At 41.4% G+C, this 15,708-nt stretch overlaps 1 protein-coding gene across 1 annotated transcript; it reads right to left on the bottom strand.

Moving 5' to 3' along the window:
* Positions 1-881: 881 nt before the first annotated feature.
* LOC102085370 (carbonic anhydrase 3) lies at positions 882-15,023 on the bottom strand. Its single transcript, XM_005499469.3, has 7 exons — positions 14,921-15,023; positions 14,659-14,856; positions 11,463-11,581; positions 9,650-9,742; positions 7,721-7,786; positions 5,134-5,289; positions 882-3,978 (listed from the first exon to the last, which is right to left on the bottom strand). Exons 1-7 carry the CDS (start codon positions 14,955-14,957, stop codon positions 3,859-3,861), a joined length of 789 nt encoding a protein of 262 aa, XP_005499526.1. The 5' UTR covers positions 14,958-15,023; the 3' UTR covers positions 882-3,858.
* Positions 15,024-15,708: the final 685 nt, after the last annotated feature.

Below are 15,708 nucleotides of genomic sequence, written 5' to 3'. Positions count from 1 at the left end.
ACTGTTCTTATCTCAACCCATGAGTTTTCTCACTTTTACCCTTCCAATTCTCCTCCCCATCCTGCTGGGGGACGATGAGCGAACGGCTGCGTGGTGCTTAGTTGCCGGCTGGGTTTAAAGCACGACACCACAGCTGGTTGTACACCTGAGGTCATACCAGGAATTCTCAGTTCAGTTATGAATTTACACCCGACTGAAAGATGGCCACAGCTGGTGAGAAACTTGCTTCAGTTAATAAAAAAAGCTTTGAACCATAGGAATAAGCTTCATTTTCACATAATCCTCGTGAAGTGTGGGAAGTTGGGAGGGTTTCTGTCTGTGAAAACCTAACAGGTGGTAATCCATTTCAATCATTTGCCTGCCCTGATGAAATTAATATATGCATTATATATATTAATCAAGGATTTAGTGTACCACACTGATTAGGGTAATTTTTACTTTTTGGGTTTTTTTTAATTCATGAGTGCCCAGAGGCTTTTTTCTCTATTTGAGATGGATGAGACAGCAGAATTAGAGTCCACATAATATATTCTTAGTTTGTTACCAAGGTAATCAATACTGAGCTACACTATTCAACAAAGGGAGAAATGTAATGGAACAAAACTATGTATGCTTTATTCTTCAAGAGAAAACCAAAAGTTTAAAGCACATTTGCAATGAGGTTGATGCTTTTGTGTAGTAGCAGTTTGTAGACAGAATGGAATCAGAGCAAACGCCATGATGGAATAATACAACTTTCAGACTGTATTTTCCCTTGGGCTGACATATAAAGCACGTCTGGTGTTGGAACCCAAACTATGTCAGTAGTTGATAAACTTCTGCTTATTCTGTCTTTCAAAACGAGTAGAGGAAACATGCAAATAAAGCAAAGCACACTCTGATTTTGTGGGCAATTAAGATATTATTTCACTTTAACAAGTTTAATTTCTGTGCTTAAAAAGTATATTGTATTACAATCACGTGTATCAAAGAAAACAGTAGCAAATTTTTCTGATAAGTTCTTGTTACTTCATTCATCACTCAGCATTAGAAATAAAACCAGAAATCAATTTTTTACGTAACTCAATTTATTGGTTCTCTGAGGACACAAACCCTGTTATTTCAATTGCAGGCAACTAATCCTGTTTCATTGTCCCAATAACAAGAGATTAAAATATCACAGTCAATGGCTTTTAGGTAGAAAGACTCAAACTCTTAGTTATTTGTGTTGAAATTTTCTCAACACCAAGATAAACTGCATATGGATATGAGAGGAACTTTTACATGTAAGACATAGTACAGTAGAAAAAAAAGCTGCTTATGAGCTTTCTGTAGAAACATTTTTCTGTGTCGAGAAGATGTGCAGATTCAGAAGTTTAAAGACCATCTAAGAGACTCTCAAAATCAATACTGTTGCAAGTGCTGCACTTGTAATATCAAAAGCTGATCTGCTGATAAGATTAAGCCAATGCCAAAACATTTGTAAACAGGATTCAATCAAAACTTTAGTTTCTGCTGACAATAACTTGGTTTTTAAAATGGAACTGCTTTATACTAAGCAAAATGCTCTTCTAATAAACTGAAACATTAATTCTCAATGGGAATTTGGCAATTCTTTGAATATTTCTAAATTAATACAAACGATCAAACTCTGCCTTCAGTTTAATTCCTGAATTGTCACTGAATTGTGCTGGTAATAACAGCAGAATCTGTCCAGTGTTGCCAATTCATCACTTCCCTGTTGGATCACCATTTTTCTAGTAAAGGTGAAGAGTGAAATAGTGAAGGAGAACTGGAAGATGCCTGTTCTAGCTATTTGTAATCCTGCTTTTTTCAGACTTTGAAATATCCCTTATAAATGTTGCTGTAAATGTGCTTGTAGCAACATCTTCAGAAGAATGCTCTCCACCACCTACTGATCAGTTAGAGGAATACAGAGAATCCAGAAGCTTCATTTACAGGAGGCTTTGAGCAACACCTGTGACCATCCAGTCTTCTGTATGTACAATACTGAACAATCACCCTGATGGGGAATATAACATAGCAGATCTTCACTCACATGCTCTGCATGTGGGTTCAGACTAGATGGTACTTGATGAATGACGTGGGAAGATCATAGAATAGTTTGGGTTGGAAGGGACCTTCAAAGCTCATCTAGTCTAACAGTCTTGCAATAAGCAGAGGCATTTTCAACTAGATCAGGTTGCTCAGAGCCCCATCCAGCCTGGCCTTAAACATCTCCAGGGATGGGGCATCCACCACCTCTATGGGCAACCTGTGCCAGTGTTTCACCACCCTCAGTGTAAAAAATTTCTTCCTCACACCTAGCCTGAATTTCCCCTCCTTTAGTTTAAAACCATTAACCCTTCTCCTATTGCAGCAGGCCATGCTGAAAAGTCTGTCCCCATCTTTCTTAGAGGCCCCTTTTAAGTACTGACAGGCCACAATAAGGTCTCCTCAGAACGTTCGCTTCTCCAGGCTGAACAACCCCAACTCTCTCAGCCCGGCCTCATAGCAGAGGTGTTCCAGCGCTCTGATCACCTTGGTGGTCTCTTCTGGCCCCCCTCCAACAGGTCCATGTCTTTCCTGTACTGAGGGTTCCAGAGCTGGACACAGGACTCCAGGTGGGCTCTCACGAGACTGGAGCAGAGGGGCAGAATCACCTCCCTCAGCCTCTTGGCCACACTCCTTTTGATGCAGCCGAAGATACAATTGGCCTTCTGGGCTGCAAATACACATTGCCAACTCATGTCAAATCTGTCATCCACCAATGATGATGACTGAGGTGTTAGTATCTGCCAGGGATTCCTTACTTGAGTCATATGTATGAGCTGATGTGTCTCACCAGAAAGTAACAGAGCTGAACAGACTCCATTTAGAGTCTCTAATTACACAGAGTCATGATAAACAAACACTCAGGTGACTTAACCTGGCTTTTTCGGTATTGGGGAAGACAAATAAATCATGAGTCATGTACAAAGACCCTCTCCATATGCAACAAAGTCCCTAATGGATGAAATCATTAAAACGCAGTCTAAGGTGTCAAAAGTAAAAAAAAAGAGGCAGAGCATCAAAATTAAAAATTCATCATCCTAGGAGGTAACAGAGCAGCAGAAGAAAGGTACTTCCCCCTCAGCAGTCATAAAGCTGATACACAAAGTACAAGGCAATATGAAAGCAGCAGCACTCTGTGGGTGGATGGGCGAAGTAACAGCGGCAGTGAGAGAAGAAAAGATCGATGGGCAGCAGCAGGACATAGCAACAAAATAACAGTAAGGGATCTTTTCTTCACATACAGAAGCTGAGTATGCTTGATGGTATCCCCAGAATACTAATCTAACCTGGGGTAACAAACTCTGAACAAGAAAGGGAAGTAAAAACCTGGCATGTTAAAGAGGAACTTATTCTTTGGGTGTTTGCACTGGAGGTGGGATATCTGAGGAAGATCACTATTAGAGATGCTGCAGGGGTGGGTGTTTTACCTCCTGTTCATGTACTCTTGACCCACTGTTATTTCTGCTTTCCTGAACTATTGCTTCATTTTTCTGCCTTTACTACATTTCTTTTGAAATTAATTTTAAATATTGAAACTGAGCCCATTTTTCTTCCAAGACCACATGGCAGAGAAGTGACACTATCACAAATGCTGAGGCATTTGTGGTCAAAAGTCACGTATATCTCACGTTCCCTTATTAAGGTTAGTATTTGCATACAGTATTTTTTCTGCTTTCAAAATCAGATTCAGTTTTACCACTCAGAATTTCAAGCTGAGAAACACAGATCTGGTTCCAGAGGAAAAGCAGTAGACAGCAAAAACTAACTACACTTTGGGATGCAGGGACTTTCTCACTCGGGTTCAGCAGAGCGAGACTTGAGACTTCACTTGAACGAGGCTTTCACTACCCTGCCCTTCACAGGCTGAGGTGGGCGCCAGTTATCAACCAGTGGGTTCACAGGTTCGTTCTCACCGTTCTTGGAAAGGCTACGGAGCTTTGCCATCTGCAAGGAAGAAAAATTCAAGCGTCCATGTGAATTCACCTGGAAACAGTGTGGACCTCGATGCCCAGAGCAAACTCTCAGACAGCAAAGGAATTTTCTGATATAATGACAATCATACTGATAGAGACTATTGGTACTGATCACTGCAGCCCAACAGCTGGCACTGCTTCTGTGGATCTTTACACTCTTCATGCAAAGAACAGTGCATCGCATGACCCTTGCCTGGGCTTATTTTGGATTTTTCCCCGATCCACACTCACTATGCAGAAAAAGAGTAGGGGCCTCCTGTGCCCCTGCTGGAGCGGGGCTGCAGTCAAATCCCTTGTGAAAATACGGCTATCTGTAAAGGTATTCTGATAGAAAAAGCTGCTCTGCAGAAGTTTGTACTTTGTTCTGTAAGGCAGAGAAATGTTTGCCAACTGGATGATTCAGTTCAGTCATTAATTCAGCACTTAGTTGTTGTTCTCCAAATTAATTTAAATCCAGTGTTGCTTTGTTAATTGTTAGTCTTTCATCAGAATGCAAAATACATCTGTTCTGAAAACAGCCAAATCAGTACAAGAGCTATACCCTGACTTGTACTGCTGAGGCAGAAAATAGTATAAATAACCAAAAGTTTTAACACAAGAACACCACTGTACCCAGACTGGCTCTCTATTTTTTTCCCTGTGTAAAGGCACATTTGAGTTATATGAATACAAATAGTACATTAATTTGTATTAACATTCAGGTTTGCAGGTTCTAGCTAGTTTGATCCTTCTCAGTGGCAACTTTCAGGAAGTCAGGATCTGGACCAGCAATTTCTTAAACTGGGAAACCAGCTGAGTGTTAGCCTCACTTGCCCCCTAATGCTGAAGCACAGAGAATGAGCTGAGGCTGCTCTGATGGCTGAATTTTGCGGCTCAGGGCCCTTCTGCCTACGCAGGTTTTCAGGATCCCAAGAACTCTCTTGCTGAAGCTGTTCCAGGAGGTGTCTAGGAAGACAGCCTGGTTCTCAGGTTCAGTTTTACAGCCCACTTCAACAGTCCATGCTGAAGGCAATTTCTCACAGTCCTCAGCTAAAGTTTTCCATACCAAAAAATGCAAGGAAACACAGGGCTTGCAAATCATCACACTGAGAACTGCTAAAGCAGTAGTAGGACTGGCTGGAGTTACCTGGTCTGAGCTGACTTCAATAGGCTCCCTCAGAAGAATCCAGGTGATGCACTCCTCACAGGGGGGTGTTGTGAAGGAACCATGGTAGGTCCAGTAGTCCCGAGATTTGGGGAAAAGAATTGAAGGGTCAAAGTGCTGAAAAGGAGCTTCCTTCCCCTTAGAGAAACAGAAAATAATTCTCTGCACCAATTCTGAGGATAAGCATCTTATAAAACATCAGAATCTATATTATAAAGGAAGTAATTAAATATGAAGATTAATCCAAGAGATCAATTTCCTTCCTGTCAAGCATTCACCCTGCAATTAATAATGACATTTTTATTTTACTAATAAACTGACATTTTTATTCCATTAATAAATTAAAAGAAATCACAAACTGAATTGTATGGGACCAAAGTAAATTCATTGTTACATTTTTCTATTCTGGATTTATAAAAAATTTGGTTTGAGTAATTTGGGATAAAAGCCATAGGCTGTAACGCTGCAGGTGCTGGTACCATTTTGGTCCAGTAGAAGAGGGGCCAGGCATTTACCTCAGATTCATTACAGCCTCCTCCTCTATCTGAAGGAATTTAAATCTGCATCTCTCCCGAAACTGTGCTCTTATTCCTTTGTCATGGTCACAGTCTCAATCTTTTTGTTGGCAGTACTACACTTAATGTGAAAAAATAAAGTATTTCCTGGAAAAGTAGCGGATCCTTAGTATCCTCAACTAAAGGTGATTGTTACCAGACAAGGGAGTACAGCAGGCATTAGACAACATTTCCTGGAAAGTTTGTCTTTTCTAGCAAATAGGATACTCAGGAGAGTATCTCCACATGAGTTTGATGAAATTTCCTTGTCCTCTCAGGGCAACAAGAACTAAATAAGAAAGTTCAGTTCTCTAGTGGTATTTAACATGCAGTTCTGGAAAGCAAAATCTATTATTCCTAGTTCTATCTTGGAGAATCTTCTCTAGATCGGAACAGAGTATTACCCTACAACGTGCAGTGGGAGGAGCTGAAATCTTTTCCACACATCCTTGCACAAAATATAGGTAGAAAGAATAATGTCAAGACTCCAAACATATTTTCCTGACAAAATTATTCTGTAAGTTTGACTTTGCAAATAACTTCACAAACAAAACTGTGCTTTTTCAGTAAATACAATACAGTGTCCGAGAAAGTCCTTTGCCTGTGATGTATCACAGCAATTGAGACTGTACGTGTGACAAGTATACTGGTGATACCTCCCATTAATCCTTCCTGAAAAACAAGTAATCTTGGTAAACTGTATATGATGATAGGAAAGAAAAGAAGAGATAAAATACAGGATATGGTTGTTTGCATATGCACCTCTCTTTCTCTGCTTTTCTTCAACTGCTGCTTTTCCCAGAGCCACTACAGAGAATATCTTTATGTAGGAAATCAGATTTCTATTTTTTTGCTGTTAAAAGTCATAAAATCCCCAGCTAGGCAGTCTCAGATACAGAATGTAACCGAGCAGGTATCACCGCCATCCTGACACCATTACATGTCATTGTTTCATAGGGTGATTGATCAACTTTTTATTAACTGTGGCAAAGCTCTTCCGTGTGTAAATGGCCAAAAAATCGCCTTCAGTTCCCTCAGTGGAAAGAACTGAATTGTATCTGAAGACAAAGAAAAGGTTTAAAAAATAAAAGTAGTATGACTGAGTGAGGAGAGAAGAGATTTCAGGCTCAGACTCACACATCAATGGCAGGACATACACACATAAATTAATCACTGAATTTGGAAGAAAATTCTCAGAAAATTTGTCAAATTCACTTCTGGTGACCTAGTGATATGTTAAATGTCAAATAAAAAAAGTTACTTTTCTTCTAGCATCATTAGAATCATAAAGCTTTTAATGTAGTAGAATTGCTAAACTACACCTAGGGATTAGGTTTATGTTAAATAACAATAGATGCAGCATCACAATTTTCTGCAAAGAACCTTCTGTAGTTTTATCTATGCAATAGGTATGGACTTCGGTCCTTAGACCATTGAACAAACTGAAAACCAGTTTAGAATAGTTTTGCAATGCTATTTGTTCTAGTTCTAGTATCATAGGAAGACAGAACCCAGGACTGGTGCAGAAACTGTCCCATGTAATCCCTTTTATAAATGAATTCAGTTCCATCTTGAAACTAATGAGGTTTTTAGTCTCCCTTACACTGACTGGGAGCTTACTCCATCATTCCTATTAGTTCCTTTTCATTTCAAGCTAACTAAATTTCTGACTCAATTATATGGATTTGGTTTGGCCACTCTTGTCCTCAAAACCAAAAAGTTTTTCATTTCTTTTTGGTATTTGCACACAAGCATATATTTGCAGAGCAGTATCGATAGGACTCAATTGTGCATGCCAGGATTGACACAAAATCCTCTACAACAAGAATACTTGCAGAAATGAGGGGTTATATGTTTATTCTAGTAAAATAAAGTGTCCTGCTCCGCAGTCCAATATATCACCTCTGGTTCTACTGTTAGGTATCAGAATTATGACAAAAAGAGTTAATCTGAACTTCTGATTTCTGCTTTTGCTGCTTTTCAACTAAATTGTATCACGAAAGCTGTTTAGATACCTTAGTCTTAATGTTATCAATTTCTTCAAGAATTCTCTTCATCTCTGGTTTGGGAGTTTTTCCGACCTGTAATGCAAAGTACAAGTCCTGTATTTTTTCATCATATTCCACATAATTTGAAAGAAATTCAGTACATCCCACTTGTCAAGTTGGGCAGCTGTTCTCTCAGATCATCTGGTACAGACTGACACAAAATTACACGTGTTAAAAGAACATCTGGAATAGCAGAGTCAAGTAACTGACTTTGCAATTTAAAAATGCATAGAAAGGGTCTATAAGTCATTCACACTGTCTGAGGAACAAACTGCACACTCAGACAGTGTCATCTACATCCTCCAGGGCCAGGCCCTTGGCTCCCAGTTTAAAACCAAACCCACAGACACTGTGAGACTTATGAGCATTCAGCAAAGTGTTGATACCCTGAAGAGCTGGAGCTCCTGCAGACACTTCAAACTTTCTGCAGCACATACACAGTCAGGTCAGACTTGATGAAAGACATTACAAGATTCATGTCATGACCTCCTCAAGCTATGGGGTCACTTCACGCTTGAGTTCCTGATGTTCTCCACCTCCAAAAGTTTTGACATGTCTCTGCATCCCAGAACAGTAAAGACAGTATGCATACGACATGCTGTTATTGCCATGTCTTATTCCACAATAGATTACATTCATTTCTTCTGGTGTTAATTTCATCTCTGGTTTAGTAATATTCAAAAACTCAGTTATGAGATCATGACAAAACCAGAGCAAAACAACAGCTCCTATGCTAAGCAAGAAGGAAACAGCAAAAGGCCAGAGAAAATATAGTGATACTACCTACATTTCTAGACCTTTTAGCTGACCTTAGCATGGTTAATAGGAAGATGTTATGCTTCGTAAATTGTGTTTTACAAGATAAAGCCTTAGCCTAAAATAGACCAAAAGAAATTACAAAGGAAGAATAACTGAAGGACATAGTCATACGGGAGAATCTGGACAGGCGCTGACCTTCAGTTTAAACTAACCACAAGAAAAAGGTCAGGCTGGCTCACAGTGTAACAGAATTAGAATGATATTGTATCTAGCCTGTCCAGGGACACTGTGGCAAAATTAATTACATCCACTTGCTATTGCTTGTACAAATGCAGCTTACTAGTGATAACACAATAAAAGGAGAGCTATTCTCTGACGTTGTGTTCGACCTGAAATGCCCACCTGCAAGTGAAATGACAGCCACACAGCTGAAGCTTGCGTAATTTATGACTATTATGTTGTCTGCCTGTTAGTGTTTCTCAGTCCCCTAGACCACAGGCAGATTTAATGCTAGGATTGTTTTTTTTCTATTAAGTTTATAAAAAATTCAGTTGGAAAATATCAGTACAGTATTATTTTGTTATGAAGCTGCTGTATTTTAAAGTTAAAATGTTCAGTGAAATTCTTTCACCATCAATTCTTTCTTTTCAAGGCAGGTTTGTTGGAACTTCTTCTGACTCCCAGCTTATGTGGGGATCAGCAAGAGACCAAGGAAGGGAATCAGCCAACACAAACCCCTGGCAGGTGGACACAACACCTGCAAGCTGACAAAGGGCAGGAGGAAACACTCTCCCTAGGCAGACTGTCCTCTCCTCTCAGCACACAACGCAGCAGAGCTGGGCAGCCACCAGGGACAAGGTCAGCAAGTGTCCCAGGTGTGAAGTTGTGTCCCCTGTTCAATACCACCCGTGACACGTGCCACTGGTGTCACGAATGGTGCTATAAGTAGGCTCTGAACAGGTTAGTGCATGGAATCTGGAGGACACCGGGCCATGTGCAACTTCGATCTGCACATTGCTTCGAATGTTTTCCTGTAAAATGACACAGTGCAGGGAAAAACAATGGGAGCTTTTGTGCTAGAAAAAGAGAAAGACAGAAAGCACAGAAAATAATAAAAACTGAATACCTGCCACTTACTTTCAGAAAAATGCCCACAACGGCCACACCATCAGGTTGTTTCAAAGCTCCAGCAAAATTACCATGTTTTGGATTCCAGTGCACCATATGTAACTAAAAATCAATGAGACCTCAGTTATAAATGCAACAAATTGCCAACAGCGCAGTCTTACAAGCTTTTAAGTTACAAATAGTTCCCACTACACAATAAGTAAAGGAATGGACATGAAAAAGAAAACTTTATATAAGTATTTCCTATTGTGGTTCCCATGCTTCCATGCACTCACACTTTCTATAAAGCACCATTTTGCACTTAAATGAAGCCTAAAAGAAATACAATTGTGTTTTCCACACAATACATTTAAAAATTAATCAGACAATGCAACTATAAACAGTTTAACCCAAGCACAGGACGTGCACACATGCAGTACATAAAACACCTACTGACATGGACTTCAGCTCAAGTAGATTTTTAGATCTTAGGGTTATGCAGATATCAGCTCAAGGATTTAGACTGGGTTGTATGCAGTGCATACATTATTTTTATGTATCTCTTACTACTCTTGGCACATTGTACTGGAAAAGAGTGGAAACAGTAACTTGGTATCTCTTTCTCATTTCTACTTTCACCAATGCTGTATTTTCAGGATATACTTCAAGTTTTCACATCTTCCAGAAAATCTGTGGCTCCTACACACAGCTACAAATGTTGTAACCAGCAGTGTGGAATCTCAAAATAAGTAGCATCTGTAACACAGCACCATAAAAAAAGAGGCTGGTACATATTTTGAATGCAAATTTTTAACATTCTTTTTAATTTTAATCACATTAATGTTAATTTAAAATAACAAAAAAATAATTTGCTCTGAATATAAATTAATGTATTGCTGCCTGTTTCTTTTCTCTTGAGCTTAAGGATATCATTGCTAAGGATACAGATGGCAGCCATGTATCTTTGGTTACATTCTAGCAAAATTGCATACATTCCAGATTTTCTTGTCCTGACAATAACTGAGTACTGCAAACAAAAGCAGAGTAAAAAGTCTGTGCTTGAACTAACCAACAAATAACTTGAGGAAGCAGAATCTGTCTGTTTAGTCGGGCACAGACAGCAGCGCACTAACACAGTCTGGCTGGGGCTGAGGAATAGGAAAAAAGAAAAAACCAAACCCATCACCCACAGTCATCTCTGCAATGTTTGTGCACACTGATTCAGTGAAATACCCGCCTGAATTTTCTCCCTGATAGGTGGGCAAAGCCCTGTAAGCAAGAAAATCCTATTGCAGGCTTTGTGTGGGCAGTTTTCCAGTTCCCAAAAATAAATGCAGATTTTAAAGCACAGATGTTCAGAAACTGGAAGATACTCTTTACCCCTCTGAGTCAGTTTTAAGGTGGATCTAATTTTGAATGTCATTTTATCAAATGTGCTTTTAGCAGGTTTTTCTATTCATTAGTAATCCTTTCTGAAACTAACTTAGTAATTCAAGCTGCACCAGAAATGGCTAAAAGTCAAAAAGCATCAGAAGAAAACAGATCTTCCTATTTGGAAATAACAGATTGCTTTGTCTCAAATGTTTTTAAAACATTCCAAAATACCAGCAAAACTCTTGCTTTAAGTAGCGAATTAAATGTTAGTATATACTTGCAAAGATACATTTGTTGGCAGATGCAACTTATCCCCCTGCACACTCATGAATATTCACAAGTTTCATAGGCAGATTTTAGAGAAAAATCCGTAGCTAAATACTTGCAGAAGGGAGAATGGTTAATCTGTTCAAATGCGCAGTCAGATTCCAGTTAGTAACTGAATACAACTATTAACAGTAAGTCCTACCTCAGCTGCATACTTCACCCCGTCTATGACGTGCTCAGAGCCATGGTCATCGGAGGAACCCCAGTGCAAGTGCAGCTGCCGCAGCCTGTAGGTGCCCGTGAGCGGCCCCCCTCTCAGCACTGCAGGTGACAACCTGTGTCAGCACCAGCTCAAAAAACGCTGACACACACCCTTACCGAATGAGGACCCACACTTCCAAAGCGTGGAGCACCTCTTGTAAAGCCAGCTGATTGCAGTGGGGGTCACAGCACTCACTGGCTTACAAGACAGGGGCCAAATTCTGTTATCACTCAGGAAGAGCCCTGTTTGATGTGAAAACTGTGGAACCTGCTGGGAGTCAAGCATAGAATCCAACCCCTGCTGCCCAACAAGCCCCTTTTCTCCCAGCAAGTGGACACACTATAGTGCCCAATGTGGAGAGAGAAGGAAGGTATTCACAGCTAATCTTGACAGGAAATGGTCTGTTGTGAAATGGTTGGGGATAGGACCGTGACATTAACCTAAAGGTGCTTTGAAGCAATCTCTAGTCCGTGCCTGGCAAACCTTTTACAGTTCAGACAACAAAGCAATGGCTACAGCATAGTTTGCTGCTTCTTAAAAAAACAAAACAAAACAAAAACACCGCTATTTCTTGAAAGTCAGGGAAGAGAAGAAAGTTTAGCTCAAATAAAATACAAAAGTGTTCTTTAGCAAGCAAAAGCTATAGTCCTCATTTCACATTGTCACCAATGAAACAAATTAAGATGCTATTATTTCTTTTGTTCTTAGCCAAACAATGCTGACCTGACAGTCTGCATCAACTCTGACTTTCCAAACATCACACCTGCTCTTTCAGTTTGGGGATTCTTTCGAGCAGCGACTGCTTAGAGGATAAGATCTCAAACATATTTTTCATTCATTACCTAAGGCAGGAATGAGACGTGATTCCTTATACAGAAAGCTGATAATGCAGTTCACAACTGCAGTGCCAGAAGGCCTTGTTTAAATAGCATTCAAGTTTGAACTTCTACCAATAACTTTGAAGTTCAAAGTCAACATTGAAATAATATTTAAATCCTCTTGTGTCCAATGGTCTCAAATTAATTCTTGAAATCAGATGTGCTGGAATACCTACACAGAGTGAGAGGTTTAACTTTGCTACTAGTTAGTCGGTGTCTCAGACATTGGGGGCAGAAACAAAGCACTCTGAGTATTAGGCATGCAGTTCCTCTTGTTTTTTTTAAGTTTGTTGATAAATAAATAAATTATAACTATTTCAATACAGTATTGACTAAGTCTTCCATAGAAGCCTTCAATGGAAAATATGTCACATTATTAATTGTTGTTGTTGTTTCACTGTTGAATGTAGGAAAGATAAGGTGTAGACTCTAAGGCCCAAATCCTCACATGTATTGATGGGTGGCAGGAACTTTCAGGAGATGTGTTTATGTGATCTACATTTACAAGCTAAATCAATATCAGAGTTGGAAACTCATTTAGCAGTCATTTCTTACAGGTGGCCCTTTCCAGAGCTCAAATACTGTGAAGCACTCAGAAACAGCACTTCATAACTATATACAGATCTCTCCAGCATAAAAATAAATCTTTTTAACATTCAAATTTTCCCATGTGATTAGATAAAAAAAAAAAAAAGCTATCTTAAAGCTAGGTTTCTTTTTTCAAATTAGAATCCAATCTGTGACTCTTACTTATCCTCAGCTGCTGCCACTGCAGAAGCCAACAAATGAGGTAAAGTTTGTGAAATGCTCTTTCAGGTGTTTTTTAAAACTGTTAGATATTGTATTTGATTCCAGTCACACACATCCCTGTGAAAGGCTGGAGTCCAGCAGCCTGCAGAAAGTCAGTAACAGCATCAGGAAGGGAACATGCACACTGGGTGTGCAGAGGAGCAACAGAGATGATGGGGAGGGAAGAGGTGGGTGGGAATGGAAGGAAGATGATTTAGAGGAAGGGCTGCACCAAGGGCTGAGCTCTGCTTGGCCAAATCAGTGTCTCTCTCCAACACAGCTCCCTGGGCAGAGATGTTCTTGAGCAGCCTGTCTCAATATTTCAGCCTTAAGGAAGCTGCAAAGAAGACAGAGCAGAACTGCCATGTAAAAAAGCTTACAAGCAATCTGCTTCCCATGCTTTCAGTCATGGTACTGATTTTATGCAGTGTTTGTGGAAGGGCATCCTGCATTATAACAGAAGTGCTATTTATGATTTGTCTGAGGTCACTGTGTATAAACTCTGGTAATAAATACTATAGCACCATACAAATACATAACAAAGAGATGGACCCTGTCCTGAATAGCTTAGATTCCGTCTGTGAGATGTGGAACAGTAACAGGTAGCTGTAATGGTAAATAAAGGAGTCCAAGGAAACAATGAGCTCATCACAATAAATAAGAGAGTGATCTTTCAATGTACTGCAGATATATTTCATTAATTATATAGCTAAGAACAAAATCTCAATAAAAATGCCATCAAAGCAGATGCAGAAAAATACAATGGAAAGTAACTCCGTTTTCCATTAATTAGATTGCTTTCCTTCTTGGTAAAGGACTGATCAATACTGCATGCTCTTGAGATGTCTTCACATTATACTGTATTGTGAATTTATTATTCATTTTGACGGTTCCTGCCTGCCTGCATCCAGAGCTACACACTGGTGGAGCTCTGGAATGAAGTTTTGGACAATTTAACCTAGACATGCAAGACTGCTCTCTAATTAAATAACAAAGTCATTTCATAGCTTTGCAGAATCTATGGAATGCTATTTTCGTAAATGTTACTTTCATAGTTTTTCCAGGCTATGGAAGTTCTTAAGACTTCCCATACAAAAAGAAGAAATTAGGATCACTGCCATGGGAGAGACATAAGTGTTGTGTTTGTGAAGTGGCTCAGAGCAGACACTAAACCCCTCCTGGTGACACTTTCTCCCCTTACACCAAACCTGATGATGTGGTGTCTGCATTGAAAGAGGGGACTTGGGGAAGAGAAGTCTGTATTTTAGGGATGCTCCATCCCTGTTCTACCTATGGTAGATCTACATATGACTGAATCCACCCAAATAATCTCCCGGATAGCCTTTTTCACATACCCAAATGACTTTTCCCTGACAGACTCCCTAGGCCAGGCACCACCATGTTTTGCTTCCCAGTGTTTTGCACACCCCAGTTCCCAACAACCCCCAAAAGCTGAACCAGAACCCGACCTGATCGATCAAAAGTGTCGTCGAACACAACCCGGCAGGTGCGTCCGTTGTTCAGGATGGTTTTTGCTGCCCCGGGATCATAACTGGCGTGCCAGGGGGCGAGAGATGAGTCGTGCTGCACGTCTTTGCTGTTGATCTCGATGGGGGACTGCTTGTCTCCCTTGGCCAGGGGGTAGTTTTCATGCCACCGCTCGGGTCCTGGGAGGAAAAGCAAGGACATGTCGCCCCGGCTCAGCCTCGGCTGCCCCAAGCCCCCACTCACCGTTGTCGCTGTCGTAGCCCCACACAGACTGGGCCATGGTGGAAGTGCCGCCCGCTCCCCGTCCCTTGCCCTCCCTCCTTCCCGCCCGCCCCAGGGGGCTTTTTATAGACCGCTGCGGCTCCGCGTCCTCCCCTGAGGGGTGGGCAGGGGGAGGGCGGTGGCGGGAGGCTGCGAGGCGGGCAGGGTGGGGGGCGCAGGGGCGGGAGCAGTTTTGTCGACCACCCTTAAGAGGGATAGGGGTGCCGGGGGACCCACCGGCAACTCTCACCGCCCTCCGGCGGGGCTGGCCTCAGCCCGCCCTGCAGCGGGAGCGGGGGCTGCACCGCCCTGAGGGGAGCGAAGGAGCGCTGGTGCTGAACCGGCGGCAGGAATGGCGGGAGCGCCCGCCGCCCTCACGGGGCCGCGCAGCCAGGCTCGGGTGGAGGGGCCGCTGCGAGGAGGGGGAACCTGCTGCACAGGCCAGGGGGGAATGCACCACGCAGCCCGGCCCAGCCTGCGGGCTCTCCCCTATTTGCAGTGCTGAGGCTGTAAAGGCTGCCCAGATTATTTGGGGTGAGCTCCTGAAGTGGGCAGGCTGCAGAGCTTCCCTGCTCTCACAAATACTCCTGTTGAACAGCTCCATAATACACTGTGTCTGCCTGACAGGTTATCTCACAGCCTGCAAAACCATCCAGTTACACAAACCTGGCCCCTGCCAGCCCCAAATGAGGCCGTTCCTGCCTGTTTGGTCAAATTCAGGTTTGACATTGTCCAGTCAATTCTCCTTTGTGCAGGGAGATTTACACTAA

Source organism: Columba livia, chromosome 2, assembly GCF_036013475.1.
Source record: "Columba livia isolate bColLiv1 breed racing homer chromosome 2, bColLiv1.pat.W.v2, whole genome shotgun sequence".
Taxonomy (NCBI): Eukaryota; Metazoa; Chordata; class Aves; order Columbiformes; family Columbidae; genus Columba; species Columba livia.
This window is presented reverse-complemented; position numbering and strand designations above follow the sequence as displayed.